Source organism: Cricetulus griseus, chromosome 4 (assembly GCF_003668045.3).
Source record: "Cricetulus griseus strain 17A/GY chromosome 4, alternate assembly CriGri-PICRH-1.0, whole genome shotgun sequence".
Lineage (NCBI taxonomy): Eukaryota > Metazoa > Chordata > Mammalia > Rodentia > Cricetidae > Cricetulus > Cricetulus griseus.
The window spans coordinates 114,295,986-114,318,310 of record NC_048597.1 but is presented as its reverse complement, the minus strand read 5'-3'; the positions used below and the strand labels follow the sequence as shown (position 1 = coordinate 114,318,310).

The following is a 22,325-nucleotide window of genomic DNA, read 5'->3' as shown; positions in this document are numbered from 1 at the left end:
CTTTTACCTCTGTGGGCACCAAAAACATATGAGGTACACATACATATATGCATGTAGGCAAGCCATTCATTTACATAAAATAAAAAAAATCTAAAAAAAAAAAAAAAGATGTGTGTTTAAAGAGGGGGAAGGCTAGCTACTCTGATTTGATCACTATCCACAACACTGTGTACACATACTGAGTTATCATATTATACACTATAAATTTATACAACTAAAATAACAAAGAAAAGTTAAGCCAGGTCAAGTATCTTGTAGGAGACATGGAGGTCCCTGTGCTCACAGATAAGCATTAGGGAACCTGGAATGCTAAAAACACAGGGTTTTTGCTTCAAAGGAGGGGATGCATAACGTGTTACCCTCCCAGAAGGTTGAAAGCAGACATGCTTTTCTAGTGTGGTGACACTGCATTATCCGTGTGGCTGGAGATCTCACCAGACCCTTCTTTAGACCTTTATCCTAAGCTTGCTTTTTCTCAGTCAATCTATAGAACCCATCTTTACGTAGTCACCTCCAGTCTCTATTTAGTTTACTCTTTGCTTTGGTGTACACATGGGATTGAGTTAATTATCACCAGGAAAATTTTGACCAAACTGCACTGTGCTTAAATATGCCTAAAATAAACCACTCAGGGTCAGACTCTCAAGTTTGAAGCAACACTGGCTACTTAGTTGTATTGAATTAAACTGTTTTCTTGCCTCCCTTGGATCATTACTCTGCTGGCAGTGGTGTTTGCAGACTCCCACAGTGGCTCAGATCTGTAACTTCAGCCCTTGGGAGGCTGAGGCAGGAAGATCACTAAGAGTTCAAAGTCAGCCTGAGTTAGAGTGAAACAAACAAAAATAAAATAGAAAATTAAAATTAAAAGACAATAGGATTATCAGAACATATGCAAGCAAAGTAGAGCCAAACAAAGCTGGGCACAGTGACACACATTTGTTATATCCCAACATCTAAGAGGCTGAGACAGAAGCAGGAGAGAATGCCGAATAACACCCAGGATTTTCTTAAAGTATATACTATCTTTCTCAATTTAAAAAAACAAAACAGGTATTAGATACCAGAGGCCTGGAGAGTTGGCTCAGAGTACTTGCTGCTCTTGTAGAGGACTCCAGTTCAGTCCCCAGCACCCCACCAGCACACACCTTTCATTATAGCACTTGGGAGGCAGAGGCAGAGGCAGAGGCAGAGGCAGAGGCAGAGGCAGAGGCAGAGGCAGAGGCAGAGGCAGAGGCAGAGGCAGAGGCAGAGGCAGGTAGAATCTCTGTCAGTTTAAGGTCAGTCTGGTTTACACGAAGAGTTCCAGAGAGGGGTGGCACACACCTTTAATCCCAGCACAGAAACAGGTGGATCTCTGTGAGTTTAAGGACAGCCTGATCTACAAAGCAGTTCCAGGGCAGCCAAAGCTGCTACACAGAGAAACCCTGTCTCCAAAAACAAACAAACAAAACAGAAAACAAAGAAACAAACAAAAAGAGTTTCAGGCCAGCACCATGAGACTACTACAAAAACAAAAGAAATGTAAATTTGTCTGTGACAGAGACAAACTCCATTTTAATTTAAACTTCAGAACCCACGCCAACTGCTGGGAAGCTCTGACCACCCTGGCACCCTCACAAGTCTGCTGAGGCACTACTCCTTTTTATCAGCACAGAAGGCCTGGACTCATGATGGCCTGAACAACCCCCACCCCAACACAGTCTTTATGTAGCCCTGGCCTTGAACTCAGAGACCTTCCTGCCTCCATCTCTGGAGAGCTGGGATCAAAGGCCTTCGCCACCACACCATGTGTGTCTTGAGTTCTGAGAAGGTATAGAGGGGACCTTCGTTTAGTCGAAACCCGATGTAAGCTTTTCTGAGCCAGTGATGAAATGATGACACAAGCACAATCCTATCTGGTGAGGCTGAGCAACAGCAGGGAGCCACAGCCATCAGCTGGCTACACTGTTACTATGGGAAAGAACTGGGGCTTCACAGCTTACCAAATGCTAAGTGACAAGGACAAGCATGCTCAGGGTACTTTCTGCCTTACTGTACTTCCATCATGCAGTGATTAGAGCATAACTAACTCGATAGCTTATCCTATATGTAACTGCCTCCTTGCTTCTCATTCCTGTACTCAGATTATAAGTCACTTACGGCAAGGATCCACAGCTCAGATTCAGTAACTTAATACCTTTGCTTCCTCGGCCATTTTTTTCTCTTCATCCACCTCCTCAGACTTTGTGGAGTCTTCACTTTGGACTTTCCTTTTCTTTTGTTTGGGAGCCATGAATCCTTGCAGAAATTTCTTTATGACACTGGCCTGAAGGGCAATGACACACTCACCAAAGTCCTTCAGTTTCTCTAAGGAGGTGACCTACAGGGAAGGATTTAAAAATGAGTCGGAGAGGATGACAAGAAGACAAAGAAAGAAGTCTGCCAATAAACTTCCTAACATGAATTACCTGCATGCCTTGGTTAAAGGACTATGTGTTTAACAATATCTGACTACCTCCACTTCCCCAGTAAAGGATCAAGAACACTGAAATTCCATCCAAGGAATCCTTCCACTCAGTAATTATTACCCACTACATTCAGGGCAATCTAGAGGGCTTAGACATAAATGGTGTGACTAGCATGTGTGAGGCTGTGGGTTTAAATATCAGTACCACAAAACTAAAACACAGGCAGGAAAAGCAAAGACAGGTATGAGAAGGCTTGAGTCTTCCTTACTTTTTGGCTGAGGTCAGGCATTGAGCTTCACATTCTTGCATCTCCCTCAACCTTTGTTTATTTTATGGATAAAGAGTCAGGCACTAAATCACTAAATGTGCAGCTGCAGGGAACCAGATCCCAGCACCTATGTTAGGAGGTTCACAATCACCAGTTATGCAACTCCAGTGGGATCCAGCACCTCTGCTTTCCAGGACAAGAACACATGTGCACAAGTGGTACAAATCTTTAATCCTAGCACTTGGGAGGCAGAGGCAGATGTCTTAAGTTGGAGACAGACGGGTGGACATATCAAGTTCCTAACCTACATAGTAACACACTGTCTCAAAAGAAAAGGGAAACTAAATAAATTAAAAATTAAAAAAAAAAAATTTTTTTGATACCGGGTCTAACTAATCCTGGCTGTCTTGAAACTCACTGTTTGACCAAGCTGGCTTCCAAATCATAAAGACCTACTTGCCTCTACCTTCCAAGTGCTGGGATTAAAGGCATGCAATATCATGCTTGGCTTGTGTTTTTTATAAAGATTTATTTTAAATTATATGTATGTTTCTCCTTGGAGTATATGCACAAGACTGCAATGGCCAAAGGGGCCAGAAGTATCTGATCCTCTAGAACTGGAGGTATAGGTGGCTGTGAGCTGACTGACAAGAGCAGTATATGGTCTTAATTACTGAGCTACTCCTTTGGCACGAAAAACTGTATTCTTAACCACTGTGCACTACTATCTGCCTTATCAGTTACATGAGGCATACCAATTTAAAATATAGTCAGGCGTAGTGGTGTACACCTTTACAGCCAGCACTCAGGAAGCAGATTCAAGAGATTACTGTGTTTGTGTTTGAGGCAAGCCTGATCTTACATAGTGAGTTTTTGTCAGGGCTACATAGTAAATCTTGCCTAAAGTAAAAGAGCAAGCAAGAAAGAAAAATAACCCAATGTCAGCAAGAGAAAGAACTGGTTTTGACCCATTTCCCAATAAATATTTAGCAACAAAAGAGATGACAAAAAAATTATATAAACTTTTGGTCCCACATGTATTATACAAAACAAACCCAAACATAAACTTGATCTAAGCTTTTTTTCCGCAGATAAGACAGCAGCTCTGGAAATGTTTCCGAGCTGAGCTTCTAGAGTAGCAGCTTTCACGGGTATTGCCCTCTTACCCGGGCTTCAAACTCTGACGTTCCCTCCATGTAGCCAAGTCCTCCTTTCTGTAGCCTTGTTGCCACTTCAATAAGATCACTCCGCAGGAAGTTCAAGAGCTCCTGGTTGCCGTCACAAGATTTTAAACCCAAATTTGGCTTCCGAGCCAGATAAATGGAGTGGGTAATTTCTTGGTATCTACAGGAGTTGATGAGGAAAAACATTTAGAGGTACTTTTGCATCTCCCAGCAGCTGATTACTGCCTCTCAGTTTCTGAATTATCCTATACTAGACGTTGATGCCTCACAGAAACAGAATCATATGATATGCAGCGTTTCATGTCTGGCTTCTTTTGCTTAGCACAATATTTTGACACCCAGGTGGCAGTACAAACTAGTGCTTCACTCTTTATTTTTTTTAAGTGTATTGGTCCTTTGTCTGTATGTGTTCTGTGCAATCATTTCTCCAGCTCCCACCCTTCTTTAAGTGAGTAATAGGCTGTTTGGAGGTGTCATGTTCTGTTTTTCTGCTGATCAACTGATAGACATTTATGGTACCTCTGATCTATCATGAATATTGACAGATCAGTTTTGAACACTAATTCAAATAGGAATGCATTTTGCAATACTGCTTAACCAAAATGGCTTACACCTTGGTGCAGGGCACAAACTAGTCAAAGACAACACCTTGGATCATGTATGACCTAAATGTATATTTTTCCAAATGAACATGATGTTCAAAAAGATTACAAGCTACGTCAACAACAATGTTACACTTATTTTTGTAACTTTAACAGATTATCAACAAAAAACTAGCTATGGTTGTACACAGCTCTAACCAAGAGCTGCTTGAGGCCTGCACCACCACATAGAGGTTAGAAGGTTCCATCTTGACTATACAGTGAGTTTAAGGCCACTCTGGGCTACATAAGACCCTGTTTCAAACAAGTATGTAAGATGAGGCTGGAGAGATAGCTCAACAAATAAGAACACTGACTGCTCTTCCAGAGGACCCAAGTTTTGATTGCTAAACATCTACATGGTGACTAACAACCATCTGAAACTCCAGTCCCAGGGGATCCCCATCCTCTTCTGGCCTCCAGGACACTGTACACACATGTTACAGACATACATTTACTAGTATCCGTAAATTGAAAAAACAAAACAAACAAAAACTCGGAAAAGAAAATATACAAACAAGCCCAAACCAAAAACATCTTGCTGCTGGACATCATGATATACATTTTTAGCACTAGGGAGGCAGAGGAAGGCAGACCTCTGAGTTTGAGGCCAGTCTGGTCTACATAGGGACTCTTTCAAAACTACATTGCTCAGATATTGATATTTACACTGAGAAAATGTGAGCAACAAGAGGAAACCCTTACCTTTTCTCCAGTCTCTCTTTAAGCTGACTTTCTCTTATTCCCTGAGGATGAAGGCAGTTGAGCAACTCATCCAGTTCCTTCTGACTATCACATAGGAACCTGCAAAAGCAAAACAAACCTTACAAGTTGGAAAAACTAAAATCAAAGTGTATGCTGTCTCAGATTGTTTTCAGTCTGAGTCTACTAAGAACACCTAATTTACTATTCCCATGGGCTTAATGTTAACTTTATTGTAGGTTATGGGAGGAGCCAAGGTCTTCTGCAATAAATAAGTTATAGGTGGAGCCAAGGTCTCCTGCTACAATACAGACCTTTGTTGCCCTGTGTAGCCCTGCCTTTCCTGGAATCTGCTCTGTAGACCTAGCTAGCCTCAAACTTAGATATCCGCCTGCCTCTGTCCCTTGCATGTTGGGATTAAAGGTGTGCGTCACCATGACTAAGCTGAGACAGACTTTATAAAAGCAATAGAATACCTGCCCGTACAACCTAAAAAAAAAAAAAAAATAAACCTCAAACTAAAGCACTAAGATATGTGTTTGTACGAAACCTATTTTATGCAATCAAAAGTAGCAAAGACCTTCTCAAAATATAGTTCTTTGCCTAAAGAACTGTATATACACAGAGACCAATAGCTATTTAAAATTCTTTTCAATGAGTAAAATTTACTTAATAACTTGTGTCTTAATTTTACTTTTATATTGTTTGCAAAGCATAATCACCAAATTCAAAATACTTCTTATTGGGCTAGAGAGATGGCTTAGAGGTTAAGAGTACTGGCTGCTCTTCCAGAGGGCCCGAGATCAATTCCCAGCAACCACATGGTGGCTCACAACCATCTATAATGAGATCTGGTGTCCTCTTCTGGTGTGCAAGTATGCATGCAGATAATAAACAAATAATAATAAACAAATAAAATCTTTAAAAAACAAAAACAAAAAGAATCTTTGTATTTCTGACCCAGAACAGGAGCATGTGGCAATACTACATAAGATATATTCAGCCCGTCGGTGGTGCGTGCCTTTAATCCTAGCACTTGGGAGGCAGAGGCAGGTGGATCTCTGTGAGTTTGAGGCCAGCCTCATCCACAAGATCGAATTGCAGGACAGTTAGGGCTACACAGAGAAACCCTGTAATGGAAAAAAAACAAAAACAGAATGGGGTGAACCCAGCTCATAATATACAAAATTATATTATAAAGGAGACCTATAGCTAAAATAAGCCTTTCCTCCCCAAACTGTTTTTGGCCACAATGTTTAATCTCAGCAACAGAAATCAAACAAGAACAAGCTGAGAATCAAATTCTAAACTTTGAGAAAAATTGCTGGTTACCAAAAGATAATAGCTGGCTATCACATTTGGTTTTAAAACAGTGAGCTTTTTGTTTTTGGGTTTTTTTTTTTTTTTTTTTTGATGTTTCTTTTGAGACAGAGTGTCATGTAGCCCAGGCTGGCCTTAAACTCCTGATCCTCCTGCTTCCACATCCTGAGTGCTGGGATTACAGGAATGTAATCACTCATAGTTTATGAGCTGCTGGAGATGCAACTCATGCCCAACAGTAAGCTTTGATATACAAAAACCAAGCAACACAAAATATCCTTAATGTCACTATTTTATATATTTTTGGAAAGGAATAAAAATGAGCAAGTCAATGGGTCTTGCTATTACCAAAGGTTCTGTCCTTGCTTGGGCACCGTGGTCTCCACAGCAGCTTCTAGCGCTGATCCATGGTGTGCATTCACACTTGCATTTTTGCCTAAGTTTGCTTTCTTACCTAAGAAAAACACAAATGTTAAGTTTAATACATTAAAAACCCAATGCCATGTTAAATAATCTAAGCAGAGAGATGGCTCAGTGGTTAAGAACACTGGCCACTACTCTTCCAGAGGACATGGGTTCAATTCCCAGCACCCACATGGCAGCTTATAACTGCCTAACTCCTGTTCCAGGGGATCCTACACCCTTACACAGATATGCAGGCAAAACACCAATGTACATATAAACAATAAATTACTTAAAAACAAAAAACAAAAACTAAGCAGACTCCATGCCCAGCCCAACAATCTACAAATGCTGTGTAAATGCTGTGTATCAATCATAGAACATGTTTATAGTTACTAAACTTAAATTTTAATTAATAAAATTTAGGAACTATCTAAAATACTCCTATTCCTAGGTTCATGAGTATTCATGTTATGTAAGATCATTACATAAGATGCAAAGTTATACTATGAGGAAAAATGAAACTCCAAACCTTGAGAAAGTGTCTGCTTGTTAAATAAAAAGAAAAAACAAGAAAAAAACAAATGTTTTAAAACAGTAGATAGTAATATCGTGTATATATAGTATGCATGGTCCCCAACTTTTTTGTTTTATAGAAATAGCAACACCCAGTTCCTACTAGAAACTGTATTCCCAAGTCTTTCCCAAGGCTGGCATTTCACAGTGCTAGGCAGCCATGCCAAACAACTGGTACTCCACACTGCAAGTAGCAGCTATGGGGCTAACTGCACATCTGGTAGGGTAGGAGTATTACATGCATTCTCAATACACAGTACATTACATTTTTAATGAGATTATCATACACAACTGCCATAAATCAAAAGCATCTATATTTATTCTCTACAGTTGAATAACTGCAGTTTAAACCTTAAGCAAACTGATCTTTCAGGGCAGTGGGTACATGCCTTTAATTCCAGCACTCAGAGGCAGAGGAATGTGAGAATGTGGATCTCTGAGTTTGAGGCCAGCCTGGTCTACAGAGTGAGACAAAAACCAACCAAAAAACAAAACAAAACAAAACAAACAAACAAACAAAAAAACAACCAAACATAAAATTGATGCTAGGATGGAAATGATTAAATAATTTATATCAAAGCTAAAAAATCGTTCCTTTTGCAGGACATGGTGGCTCAACCTTTAATTCCAGCACTTGGAAGGCAGAAGCAGGGAGATCTCTGTGAACTCCATGACAGCAACTTCTAGGTTACATACTGAGACCCAGTCTCAAAAAAAAAAAAAAAAAAAGAAAGAAAGAAGGAAAGCAAGCAAGCAAGCAAGCTGGGGGGGGAGGGGACCGCGATGGATGGATATGTAAATATGAGTAGTAATTAAGGAATTTAAATAAAAAATTGCAAAAAAGATATTAATTAGGTTAAGATAAACTAAAAAATCCACTAGAGGCCAAAGAGATGGCCCAGCAGGTAAAGGTGCCTGCCACCAGGCCTGCAAATCTGAGTTCAATTCCCAGAACCAACATGGTAAAGAAAATCAACTCCTACAAGGTGTCCTTTTAGCTCTATATGCATGAACTACCACACATAAATACAAATGTAATATAGAAAAAAATCCACTAGAATGCTCTCCACAAGCTTTTGAAATATACTTGTATCAAACATCCCCACACCCTGAGGGAATCACTTCCAAATCTGAAAATTCTGACTTCACAATCAACTGTTCTCTAGTTCAACTGCCTCACACAGTTCCTAGAGTATTTGTAAAGTAAACCAAAACCAGAATTTTCTACAAGGTGATATAATCTATAATTAAAGTAATTTTCAGGCCGGCAGTGATGACACACATCTTTAATCCCAGCACTTCCAAGGTGGAAGCAGGTGAATCTCTATGAGTTCAAGGCCAGTCTGGTCTACAGAATGAGTTCCAGAACAGTTGGGGCTACACGAAGAAACCCTGTCTTGAAAAACTAAAAAATAAAAATAAAAATTTACCATGTATTTGGCTATACAAAGAAATTAGTGGTTTTCTTATTAATGTCTGTGAGTATTAAGTTTCTATTAGGAGTGTCTCTAAAATCAAGTACTATTTTAAAATAAAAACAAGTTCTTAAAAAAAACAAAACAAAACAAAAAAACAGAAAACAGGCTGGAGAGATGGCTCAGCAGTTAAGAGCACTATTCTTCCAGAGGTCCCAGAAACCACATGGTGGCTCACAACCTTCTATAATGACATCTGGTACCTCTTCTGGCCTATAGGCAAACATGCAGGCAGAACACTGTATACATAATAAATAAATCTCTAAAAAAATTAAAAACAAAAAAACAGCTTCTTAGAGTAATGCAATAGTTGAGAAGCAATCTTCACTAGGTTATTATAACTCAAGGCTCTTAACCAGGAGGGGAGCTGCCCACCAGAGAACATGTGCAGAGGTTGGAGACATTTGAACATGGCTACTGACATCTAGTGGGCAGAGGTGGAGATGCTGCCAAACTTTCTATTAAAGCCCAGAGGAAGTTTTCTAACTACAAAGAAATCACCTAACCCAAGCATCTTCATATATGAAAGTTTCTTTCCTTTTGAATATATTCAATACATATACACACTGCTATCCAGAAGATTATACTTACATTTTATCAATATACCTCATAACCAGCATTCAGATGAAAAATATTATCAGTGACCTTTTTAAAAATTTAACTTGCCAGGCAATGGTGGCAAACGCCTTAATTCCCAGCACTGGGGAGACAGGCGCAGGTGGATCTCTGTGAGTTCAAGGCCAGCATGGTCTACAAGAGCTAGTTCCAGGACAGCCTCCAAATCCACAAAGAAACCCTGTCTCGGGGGAAAAAATTATTTAACTTTATTTTATGTGCATTGGTGTGAAGGTATCAGATCCCCTGGAATTGGAGTCGCATTGAACCAGAGTCCTGTGGAAGAAAAGCCAGTGCTCTTAACAACTGAACCATCTCTCCTGCCCCCTCAGTAACTCTTCATAACTCTTCTAAATCACCCATTTATTTATTTATTGGAGACAGGGTTGCTCACAATTGCCTAGGCCTCAGAGGATACCAGGCCTATGCATAGATGGTGATAGACACACAGACAAAACAGCCACAGACATTAAAAAATAAAATCAAATCCATACCCACCCAAGTCATTTTGAAACAAAGTATTTTTATTTCAAAAAGAGAATAACAATCAGGCAAGATGTTGCATATCTGTAATCCCAGAAACTTGAGAGGTGGGCAGGAGAACCAAGAGTTCAAGGCTGTCCTAGACTACATAAAAGAGCCCAAAGGCAGGACTCTGGGGCTAGGAGCACTCACTGGCTGCTCTTCCATAGGACCAGGGTTTAAATCCCAGAACTGCATATCTATAACTCTAGTTCCAGATAATCTGATGTCCTCTTCTGACTTCCACTGGAACCAAATGCACACAGTACCACCTTGCACATACATGCAAGCAAAACATACATACTTATAAAGTTTTTTGGTTGTTGTTTTAGATTTTTTGAGACAGGTTTCCTCTGCATAGCCCTGGCTGTCTTTAAACTTGATCTGCAGACCAGGCTGGCCTCAAACTCATAAAGATTCATCTGCCTCTGCCTCCCCAATGCTGGGATTTAAGCATGGGTCACTACTACCTAGCATACTTATAAAATCTTTAAAAAAAAAAAAAAGATTTCAAAAGCTTCCTAATTATATGAGATCACAAACAGGCGGTGGTCTCCTGCTTGGTGATCGTTCTGTTCAACTCCTGGGTTCAAGCTGTCCCTTGTACCTCAGTCTTGGTCAGCCTTCTGTACCCACCCACAGGGTTTTGAGACAGGCTGTCACTATGTAGCCCATGGTGGTCTCAAATTCACAGCCCTCCAGCCTTCCAGCCTCAGAGTCCAGTGCTGAGATTACCTTCACAACAAGCAGCCACTAACTTAAAATTAAACATTGTCCATTTCCTCTTTACTAGAACTATACAGTGAAGTGACATTCAGGACCTGGTCTATTTTGCTGTCAAATCCTCAGCACACCTAAATTTGCTTTGCACAATACATGTTTCAGAATTAATTGTAAAAGCAGAAAACAAGGGCAAGTAACTGGTTCCTTGGCCTACTACCTCAATTCTAGGCTTGACACCTTTACAAACATTTTTAAGGTACAAAATCTGAAAACTATGTTGGTAAGATCTATATCCACATGCATCAGCTCTTCTCTGCGTTTGCTAGGAACAGGGATACTAGGTTCTTTCCTCTCTACACACTGATCTTCACCAAGCTGAGACAGAAGCTAGGATGGTAATGAAGAAATCATGCACCTGGGATCAGCATGGCATCAGTTAGTGAAAACTACAGACAGTACCGACTTATAGTATCCCAAAGCCAGGGTGAAGGTGCACACCTGCAACCCTGGCACTTAAGAGGCTGAGGCCCGAGGACTGATAGTTCTAGAATAGCCTCAACTATAGAAAAAGACAGTTTCAAACAAAAATGTTCCATTTTTACAAAATACAATCAACAGAAACAGCACTTCAGCTGGGCATTGATGGCACACGCCTTTAATCCCAGCTCTTGGGAGGCAGAGACAGGCGGATCTCTGTGCAGAGGCCAGCCTGGTCTATAAGACAGCCTCCAAAACAATACAGAGAAACCCTGTCTTGAAAAACAAACAAAAAGAAAGAAAGAAAGAAAGAAAGAAAGAAAGAAAGAAAGAAAGGGAAAAGAAAAAAAAGAAACATCACTTCAAACTGAAATCTTTTTCCCAGATAGCAATGTGCAGCACTGTTTGAGCTCCCACAAGTCAAACACTCACAAAGGAAAACCAGCACTCCAGTGCTTTGTGCTGCTCCACACTTCATACTTATGCAGTGCATTCTGCACATAAACACCCCCACCTGTGACAGGCTGACACCACATTCTACGTCAACAGCTTCTGCAGCAGGTATACTTACTGCGGGGACAGTAATCCTCGTCAGGTGAATTGTGCTCTTTGCGGTGATGCTTGAACCGGTAGTCAATGCTGTTATGTACCCAGCCCTTTTCAATGAATAATCCTGGGACTTCATTTGAGAAGAGCCAGTATCTACAAAGCACAAGCAGGACTTATATATAACATCCATGATAAGTGGTAAGACAGTGGGCAGGGAGAAGGCTGGGTCACTTTACTGCTGGAGGGGTTGTCTAACAAGGAGGAGGAGCCCCAACGACAGCTGACAGTGCCTTCCTCACAATCTGACTCACAGAAGTTATAAAGAAAGAAAAGGTAACAAAGATGTCTTGGCATTTGTAACTCATCTAATGCCAGTGTCATTTCTGTAAAGTCTATTCCATATCTTTAGATTCCACACAAAGCATGAATTTAAAATACTTAAAAAGTGATTTTATGGGGGGCTGGAGAGATGGCTCAGAGGTTAAGAGCACTGAATGCTCTTCCAGATAACCTGAGTTCAATTCCCAGTGAACACATGGTGGCTCACAACCATCTATAATAACATCTGGTGCCCTCTTCTGGTGTGCAGGCATACATGGAGGCTGAATAAGTAAGTAAAATCTAAAAAAAAAAAAAAAAAAAAAAAATGATTTTATGTGGTCAGCTGTTTTGCCTTCACCTATATATGTGTGACTTGTACCCCACTGGGATCAGAGGGGTGTCAGATTTCCTGGAACTAGAGTTACAAATGGCTGTGAGCCAGGCAGTGGTGGAGCACGCCTTTGATCCCAAGGCTTAGGAGGCAGACACAGGCAGATTTCCCTGAGTTAGAGGCCAGACTGGTCTACAGAATGAGTGCTAGGAGAGGCTCTACAGCTACCCAGAGAAACCCTGTCTCGAAAAACAAAAGAACAAAAAAACAAACAAAAAAAGGCTGAGTCATGATGTGAGTGCTGAGATCCAAACCCAGGTCCTCTACAAGAGCAGTAAGTGTTCTAAATCACTGAACCATCTCTGCAGCCCCAAAATAATTGAACCATTTTAAAAGAACTATTTGCATTACAGTTCATCTGTCTGTTATTTAAATTTCCTATCTATGGTACCTTCAAAGACCAGAGCAGACTTCCACAACACTGGAACTAGAACCCAAGGTTTATGCAAGAACTCTACCACAAGCTACCAATGAGCTTGGGAGATTGCCTTACCTAACTTTGAAAAGCTGTAATAGTCAATAAAGGAAGAAGAAGCAATCATGCCTAAAACAAAAGTGGAAACCTGAACAGAACAGTTCATTTCTAACACCTTAGCTAGCTTCCTAAGTAAAACTATGGCAACACAGAAATTAAGTCCAGTAGCTTACCTGTTATGGTTTCGGTCTGTACCAATAGGCGTCCTGCGGAGGACAAGTTTCGCCTTGGCGATCCCTTCCTGGAAAGCCTTCTCGGCGGCGGCCTTGTGCTTCCGCATCCGCTCCTCTTCAGCTTCCCGTTCCAGTCTCACTGGTAAAGATGAAAAACCAAAGAAATCATCGGTATGAATCCTTTCTTCCTTTGCCATCTAAGGTGGGGCTCTCATCTATGATCCTCCTATAGTCCTTACATCTTCATAAGGTCAAACCCCTCACTGCCACAGGATCCCCAAACAGACCACGATGAATTAAAAAGAAAATGTTTCAGTCAAGCTGGATGTGGTGGCACACCCCTTTAATCCCAGCGGAGGCAAGTGATCTCTGTGACCTCAAGTCTATCCTGGTCTATAGAGGGAGTTCCAGGACAGCCAGGCCTACACAGAGAAACCCTGTCTCAGAACCTGACGGCAGTCTGTCTTTAATATGTATGTCTTTATTTTGTTTAACTATTTATAGACAGGGTCTCACGATGTAGCTCTAGCTGGCCTAAAACAAATAATGGACCAGGTTGGCCTTCAACTCAGAGGTCTGCCTGCCCCCACCTCCTGAGTGCTAGGATTAAAGATGTGTGCCTCCATACCCATTGCCTTAATGTGATTGACAAAAGAAAAACAAAAAATCAAGAAAGGGCCGGGCGGTGGTGGTGCAGGCCTTTAATCCCACTCGGGAGGCAGAGGCAGGTGGATCTCTGTGAGTTGGAGACCAGCCTGGTCTACAAGAGCTAGTTCCAGGACAGCCTCCAAAGCCACAGAGAAACCCTGTCTCGGGAAAAAAAAAAATAAAAAAAATAAAAAAAATAAAAAAAATCAAGAAAGGAAGGACACGCCGGGCATTGACGGCACATGCCTTTAATCCCAGCACTCCAGAAGCAGAGGCAAGCAGATCTCTCTGAGTTTGAGGCCAGTCTGGTCTACAGAGGGAGTTCCAGGGCAGGATCCAGAGAAATACAAAGAAACCCTGTCTTGAAAAACCAGAAGGGGGGGGGAGGAAGGACAGGGAAAGGGGGGCAATAATCATTGTAAAACTGGGAGTGTAGTTCAGTGGTAGTGCTTGCCTAGCACTGAAATCCAAACTATACACATAACATTGTACCAACTAACACTTGGCTAATCAGAAAGCTGATGCTTTTTCCCATTTTTCAGACAGGATCTCACTATGTAACCCTGGTTGGTCTGAACTCATGGCGATCTTACTCTTGAGTGTGGAAATTAAATGTTTGTGCCACTGTGCCTGTTCCCCCATCCCCCTTATTTGTTTTTTCCAGACAGGGTTTCTCTGTGTAACTCTGACTGTCCTGGAACTCAATATGTAGACCATGCTGGCTGGCCTCAGACTCACAGATCTGCCTGTCTCTGCCCCCATCCCACTGGGTTTAAAAGCATGCAGCACTACCACCACACTACTTTTTTCTTTCTTTAAAATAAAGTTGTTACTTGGGGGCTGAAGAAATGACTCAGAGGTTGGGGGTACTTCCTGCTCTTCCAGAGGACCTTGGTTTACTTCTCAGCACACCCACATGGCAGCTCACAGTCATTAGTAACTCAAGTTCTAGGAGCACAAGGCAGACATATGATACACATACATACATAAAGACAAAACACTTATAAACATAAAGTAAATAGTAATACAAGAACTAATGTTATTACTTCACATTTGTGGGGGAATCATGGGGTTGGGAGAGTTGACAGTCTCATGTAGCCCAGGCTGGCCTCCAACTTGATTGACATGTGGAATTTTGCTCAATTAAAAACAGTCCATTGCAGCTGGGTGGTGGTGTTGCACACCTTTAGTCCCAGCACTTGGGAAGCAGAAGCAGGCAGATCTCTGTGAGTTTGAGGCCAGCCTGGTCTACAAGAGCTAGTTCCAGGATAGGCTCCAAAGCAACAGAGAAACCCTGTCTTGAAAATCCAAAACAAGCACACACACACACACACACACACACACACACACACACAAAAAAAAAAAAAAAAAAAAACAGTCCACTGGCCAGGCAGTGTTGGTGGACGCCTTTAATCCGAGCACTTGGGAGGGAAAGGCAGGTGGATCTCTGTGGGTTCAAGGTCAACAAAGCAAGTTCCAAGACAGCCAGAGCTGTTACACAGAAAAACCCTGTCCTGAAAAAACAACAAAAACCAAAACAAAACAACAAAGAAGTCCATCAATCTACCCTTTAAGTTTTTCCCTTGCAAATTCTACTACTGTAATTTTCAAAAGACTGCTATTTACCATGTCACAATGCTTACATTAGACTCTCCCTCTCTGATGATCGTATCTACAATATGGGGAGAATATAGAAAATGTATCTGCAGTAGGTAGGATTTTTTTTGGTATCTCAAGCTTCTTACTGATGGGTTCTTTACTCCACAAATAGTGAGCCAACAGACACAGATGAGATTAGGAATAGACCAGCTACAGGGAGGTTGATATTTCCCTCAATGCTGAATTTACAGTAGGAAGGACATATCTTGTTCTGAGGTCTTGATTCTATAGTGGAGAATGTTATGGATTCTGATTTTCTGTGGTTTCCTTCGGCCTCCTAAGTTCCCTGAAAGGGTGCTGTGAGAGAAGGAAAGGCAATCAGATCCAAAAGCAGCCTTGTAATAGACAGGATTTTTTAAAAAAATGAAGTAAAAGTCTATTTATTTAAAATTTCAATATTCAAATTTCAAAATTCAAAATTCAATTAGCTCAGTATGGTAGCGCATGCATTTAATCCCAGCATTTGGGAGGCAGAGCCAAGAAGATGTCTCTGAGTTCCAGGGGAACATAGTGAGATACTGCCTCAATGAAACTAAACAACATAGAAAAGCCGAGGCTAGTGGTTAGTGGTAGAGTGCTTGCCTAGCACACTGAAATCCTTCAGTTTGATCCTGGGAACCACAAAAATACAATCCAGTATAAAATTTGTGGCCTTAAAGTTTTCTAGGCTGGTTAACTGTATAATTACAGCAGTTACAGAAGATAAGTACAAAAGTAAACGTTAAAAACAGCTGGTGAGAGGCTGGAGAGATGGCTTAGGGCTTAAGAGCACTGACTACTCTTCTAGAGGTCCTGAGTTCAATTCCCAGCATCCACATGGTGGCTCACAATCATCTGTAATGGGATCTGGTGCCCTCTTCTGGCCTGCACATGATAAATAAATAAATCTTAAAAAAAAAAAAAAAAAAAAAACAGCTGGTGAAGACATGGAAAAATCAGCAATGTTGATAGCAATGTAAAACTGTACAGCTGATTTGTAAATGGACGCAACACCTCAAATAGCTAAGCGTGGCTACATAACTCAGTAGTTCCTAGGCATATACCTTAAAGGCACTATGTCTAGACAAATTCTTTGCAGAGATGCTTACAATGGCATCACTAGTAACAGTCAAATGATGCAGGCAACCTAACTGTTCAGTCACAGGTCAACAGTGAACAAATACCTTGTTCTTGAAACCATTAAACACGAAAGAAATATTAAAAGGCTGTAGAGTAGATTTATTTGTTTGTTTGTTTATTTTGGTTTTTCTAGGCAGGGTTTCTCTGTATTGCTTTAGAGCCTTGTCCTGGAACTCAATTTGTAGACCAGGCTGGCCTTAAATTCACAGAGATATGCCTGGCTGTCTTCTGAGTGTTGGGATTAAAGGTGTGCACCACCAACACCTAGCTGATTTTATTTTATTTTTTAATTTTTTTTTGGTTTTTCTAGACGGGGTTTTTCAGTGGCTTTGGAGGCTGTGCTGGAACTAGCTCTTGTAGACCTGGCTGGTCTCGAATTCACAGCGAACTCCACCTGCCTCTGCCTCCCGAGTTCTGGGATTAAAGGTGTGCACCACCAACACGTGGGCTGATTTTATTATTTTTAAACGTTTATTTTTTTACTGTGTGTGTGAGTGTGTCTGTGTGAAGTTATATACACATGAATGTAGTTGTCCAAAAAGGCCAGAAGATGGTGTTAGATCCCCTGGAGCTAGAATTACAGGCAGTTGTGTTACCTGATATGGGTACTGGGGACAGAACTTGTATCTTCTCGGCGAGCAGGACACTCTTTTAACCACTGAACCTTCTCTCTAGCCCCATATAATTCTATTAATTTTTTTTTTTAAATATTTATCCTGTGTGTGTGAAGGTCAGTTCTTCTGCTATGTGAGTCCCAGGATCAAACTCAGGTTGCTAGTCATGGCAGCAACTGGCAGAGTTATTTTACTGGCCCATGTGAGACTCTATTTAAATGAAATGCACAGAAAACATAAATCCAGAGAAAGATCAGTAGTTGTCAGGGGCTAAGAACAAGGAATGACCTTCAAGGTTATGTCCTGGCCTTTTCCAAGTAATGTACATGCTACAGCACAGATGAACCTCTCAGAAAAAGGCTCTTGTGTACATATGCAATCCCAGAGTGGAGGGATTTCCTGAGTTCAAGGCCAACCTGCCACAAAACACTGTTGAGAGCTGGGTGGTGGTGGCGCACCTTTAGTCCCAGCACTGGGGAGGCAGCGGCAGGAGGATCTCTGTGAGTTCGAGACCAGCCTGGTCTACAGAGTGAGTTCCAGGATAGTCTCCAAAGCCACAGAGAAACCTTGCCTCAAAAACAAAAACAAACAAACAAAACCAACAAAAAACCCACTGTAGATATATGGTTATTATTACATTGTTTACTAACACCTCCAGGCCCCCCAATTATGTATTTACTGCATTTGCCTGCATGTAGCCTATGCACCACTAGCATGATGGTGGAGGCAAGAAGGGGTATTGGATCTTCTGGAATCAGTTGTCTCTATGTGGGTACCGGAAATTGAACAAAGGTCCTCTGGAAGAATATCCAGTGTTCTTAAGTGCTGAGCCATCTTCCCAGTGCACACACACTATATGCAAGTGCACAAAGACACTCAGCTAAGATGGAGACTCATGTCTATAATCCTAACATTCTGGATGTTGAGGCAGGAGGATGAATGTAAGGCCAAATGAAGAGCTAATAATAAGAGCTTGTCTCAAAACTATGAGAAAACAAACATCTTAGGGAGTGCTAGGTTACTCTACACAAAATAAGTTAATACTTGTAACAGATACCCTACCATAATTCTAGTACTTTTGTTCTTCCCCTACTCACGAAAGGGCTTTCCCAAACCTCTCAGGACAGTTTTACCTTTTGTCTCTCTCTCTTGGATCTCCCGCTTCCTCTTAGCTTGCATACTAAGCAGCCTTCTGCTCTTGACAGCACTAATCATGTCGTCTGCTTCCATTTCGACTTGCTGCTCAATCTTCACAATCTCTTTTTTCCTGTCCATTTTGCCAAGCCCGTTCTCCTCTTTGCCATTTTCTTTATTTCTGGCTTCCATCTCTTTTCGCTTTTGTTTCTCTGCTCTCTTCTTATCATTCTCCTCCTTCAGTACAGCAAGCCGCTCCTTCCACAACTCTGCAGACATCTGCTGTCTTTTTTCCATGTGGTCTTGCACAGAGTATGTCATGAGGATTCGGTGGCACAGAGCTGTCAATATCCGGAGCTTCTCCTCTGAGGTCAGCTCAAAGAATTCTGAGGTTTCAAGCTTCTCTAGGAACTCATCTTGTACCTCATTGTCCTCAAATGGTGTGGAATCTTTATTGTCATCTGTTTCGGAGCCCTCGCTGTCCTCCTGGACATCACACCTGCGCAAGCAGAGCCGGACCAGCTCTGAGACAGAATGCAGAGTGAGGGGGATTTCTGACAGCTTCATCCCCAGCTCACCATAGTCCTCTGCAATTTCATCCTGAAGTAAGGTCTGCAGCAGAATGACCAGCACTCTGTTCAAGTATAAAAAGCCACCTTTATCTGCACTTAACGCTTCCATCAGGGACACAGCAGTGATGGGGTACTGAGAATCAGGCAACAGCAACCCAGAGTAACAGCTCAGGAACTCAACCACCAGGGCCACATCCCCAAAGAGGGTGTTGGGGAGCCCTTCAGGGGTATCTACCAGCCTGAATGCTGGGAGGTTTCTGCCACCTAACTCCTGGTCCTCATATCTCTTCTGCTTTTCTAACTTCTCCAGCATTTCTTTCTCTCTCCGTTCTTTGGCTTTTTCACGCAACCTCTCCTTTAGCTCCTGTCTTTTCTTTTTCAAATATTCTTTCCGTTGCTCTTCAGACATAGAGGCCCATCTCTTTTTATGTTCCAGGAGCTCGTAGCGTTTCTGCACGAGAGTTCGAAGCTCTTCTGGAAGACGGGCTCTATCTTCATTGGAGAGGATACGTGCTGTTTTGGAGATAACACAGGACAGGGCACTCTTCTTGTCCTCTTTGTCTTTATTTTCTTTGTAATAGGCAATCAGATGCAGGGCAGCAGGAGGCAGGTGTTTATGAGGCTTGCCAGAGGACCTTTGCACACCCCCAGAACTGCGGGGGGCTCGAGTCATCTTCTGAGTCCCTTTGGCCATATCTAACAAAGTCATCTGCTTCATTTTGGTCTTGGGAGTCTTCACACACTTGTTAGGTGATTTGGAACTGCCTGTGGACTTCTGCCCGTTCAGGATGCCTTTGCTTCTGCCCCTGGCCTTCAAAGGTTTGTCACTGTGCTTCCCGGGCTTCTTAGTGGATGGACCTTTCTTAGGAATGTGGAAGTTATGTAGCTTGTTGGGGGACATAATTTTCATCACCTCTTCCAAATGCTCTTCTGGAGACTTGGAATTCTTTGAATTCTTCACTTTGAGTGGTGGGCCATTTAATGACTTCTCCAAGTGTACATGGCACCACAGCTTAGGGTTGAGTGGGGAACTCAGAGAAGGATTGTCTCTTTTAGGTTTCTTTGAGGGTTTCCTGTCTGGAGATCCAGTATTCCTCCTCTTGGCAGAGGGGTTTAGAGTCATGTACTAAAATTTAAGAACAGGAGCAAAATTACTTTTAAAAACTAAGTGTAGCAAGCAATATTTAAGCACTGTAACAGTGCTCTTCTCTACTACACAAGAAAAGCTACACATCCAGGGCTACAACATAGTGAGACCACATCTCAAAACAAAACTACATTCTGCTGATGTGGTAGAAGCATATCCGTGATCCCAAAATTTAGGCAGTGGAAGCAAGAGAATCAGAAGTCCCAGGTCTATCTTTATTACATACTACGAGGCCAGTATGACTCCCATTAGACTACTCTATCTCAATATCCTCCATCTCTCAAGATGTGCACTGTGGAGCTGCACAGTTCAGTGATAGGATACTTTCTAGTTTACATGAGGATCTGGGTTTCACTTTCAGCTCTGCAACAAAAGCCCATCATCCTTTGACATTTGATGCTTTACACAGCTAGCTCTATGTTTACATATGCATTAAGAGGTTCTCATATATTTTAATGTTATCTCTATGAACACTTTCTCCAGCTGCAGCAACACAAAAAATTATGCATACAATTTCCAAAGTCTATCCATTAGCCCCAGATTAGGAAATAAATGATCCAGAAAACAGCAGCACCTAGAGACTTTAAGAAGTACTACTTGGGGGGGGGGGATCAGTACAATTGGGATGTAATATATGAGAGAATTAAAAACAAAATACTACTTTCAACCTGGGAGTATGGTTCATCTGACTAGAATCCCCCAAGAGGGGCTGGGGTGTGGCTCAGTGATAGAGGCCCTGCCTAGAGTCCCCCAGTGAGGGGCTGGGGTGTGTCTCAGTGGTAGAGCACCTGCCTAGAATGCCCCAGTGAGGGGCTGGAGGTGTGGCTTAGTGTAGAGCACCTGCCTAGAATCTCCCAGTGAGGAGCTGGGGGTGTGGCTAAGTGGTAGAACACTTGCCTAATATTCTCCAGTGAGGGAGCTAGGGGTATACCTCAATGTAGCTCACTTGCCTAAAATGTAAAAGCCTGTATTCCATCCCTGAAAATGGAGGTTTGGATGGACTAGTCAGTCCTGTTCTTGAAATAATTAGATGTTCACCCTTTAATTTTATGCTTCAGCTTCAATAGTTTGTGCTTTAAGTAGAATACATTATCTAAGTACATGTGTCTCAACCCACAGGCATATGTTACTGTGGAAAATAACTATTGTAGAGTGACAAAAACACTGTTCAGCTAAACAACCCTCCTGACTTTAGCTCCTGGTCTCTCAAACTCTTTATGTCCTCTCTCATGGTGACAAAACTCACTCTATGAATACATGAACTACAAACTCTATAATTTCTCATTTATTTTATTCAGTTCTTTAAATTGCACATGCCATGGTGGGTGTGTGGAGGTCAGAGGAAAATGAGAAGGAGTTGCTGCTGAGCTCTACTGCCAGTCCTAACTGCTTATAATGTTTGAATGCTCCCAATTCGTTCTCTCTGGGCACCCTAGTCCATAATCCTCCAATCAATTCTTGAAAGGACAGGGCTAACTGGAGAATATTGTGGGAGTAGATTGCCATAGGCCAGGGAACAGATACAGACTACAGAGCACGAGCGTGAGAGTCCCTAAGATGGATACAGGGGAAGAGCTAAGGTTATAGAAACCTCAGAGCCAAGAGGTAAAAATATGATGCTCTTGATTGCGATAGGAGAGCCAGGGTTGGAAACTTTTACTAAGATGTCCAACAATGTCAACTGATATTTAGCCAGGCATGGTGGAGCACAGCTGTTACAATGGCATTCAGAAGGAAGAAGAAGAGCTGTTCAAAGAGGACAACCGGAGCTACACAAAATTCCGTCTCAAAAAAGACTAAGAAAAAAAAATTAGACATTAAGGACAGAATCAAAGAAGGTAGCCCACAGTACCACAACAAAATAGAACACAAGCTGGGCATTGGTGGTGCATTAATCCCAGCACTCAGGAGGCAGAGGCAGGTGGATCTCTATGAGTTCAAAAGCCAGCCTGGGAGGAGAGAGAGACAGAGACTGACTGACTAGCTGGGCATAGTGGTGCTCACCTTTAGTTCCAGCACTTGGGAGGCAGAAGCACCTGATCTCTAAGTTTGAGGTTAGCCTGGTTTACAAAGTAAGTTCCAAGATAGTGAGGGCTACACAGAGAAACCCTGTCTTGAAAATCAGAGAGAGACAAAGAGAGAGACAGACAGACACACACTAATCAAGAGAC

General features: G+C 41.8%; 1 protein-coding gene across 1 annotated transcript in view; it reads right to left on the bottom strand.

Annotated features, from left to right (window-relative positions):
- Baz1b (bromodomain adjacent to zinc finger domain 1B) overlaps positions 1-22,325 on the bottom strand; it is a 60,939-nt gene that overhangs the window by 11,299 nt on the left and 27,315 nt on the right. The window contains exons 7-13 of the mRNA XM_027416175.2: positions 18,435-20,133; positions 13,262-13,400; positions 11,924-12,054; positions 6,911-7,016; positions 5,246-5,344; positions 3,882-4,059; positions 2,177-2,359 (exon numbers count right to left, since the gene is read on the bottom strand). Of these exons, the coding sequence (XP_027271976.1) occupies positions 2,177-2,359; positions 3,882-4,059; positions 5,246-5,344; positions 6,911-7,016; positions 11,924-12,054; positions 13,262-13,400; positions 18,435-20,133 (2,535 nt within the window). The remainder of the gene's footprint in view (positions 1-2,176; positions 2,360-3,881; positions 4,060-5,245; positions 5,345-6,910; positions 7,017-11,923; positions 12,055-13,261; positions 13,401-18,434; positions 20,134-22,325) is intronic.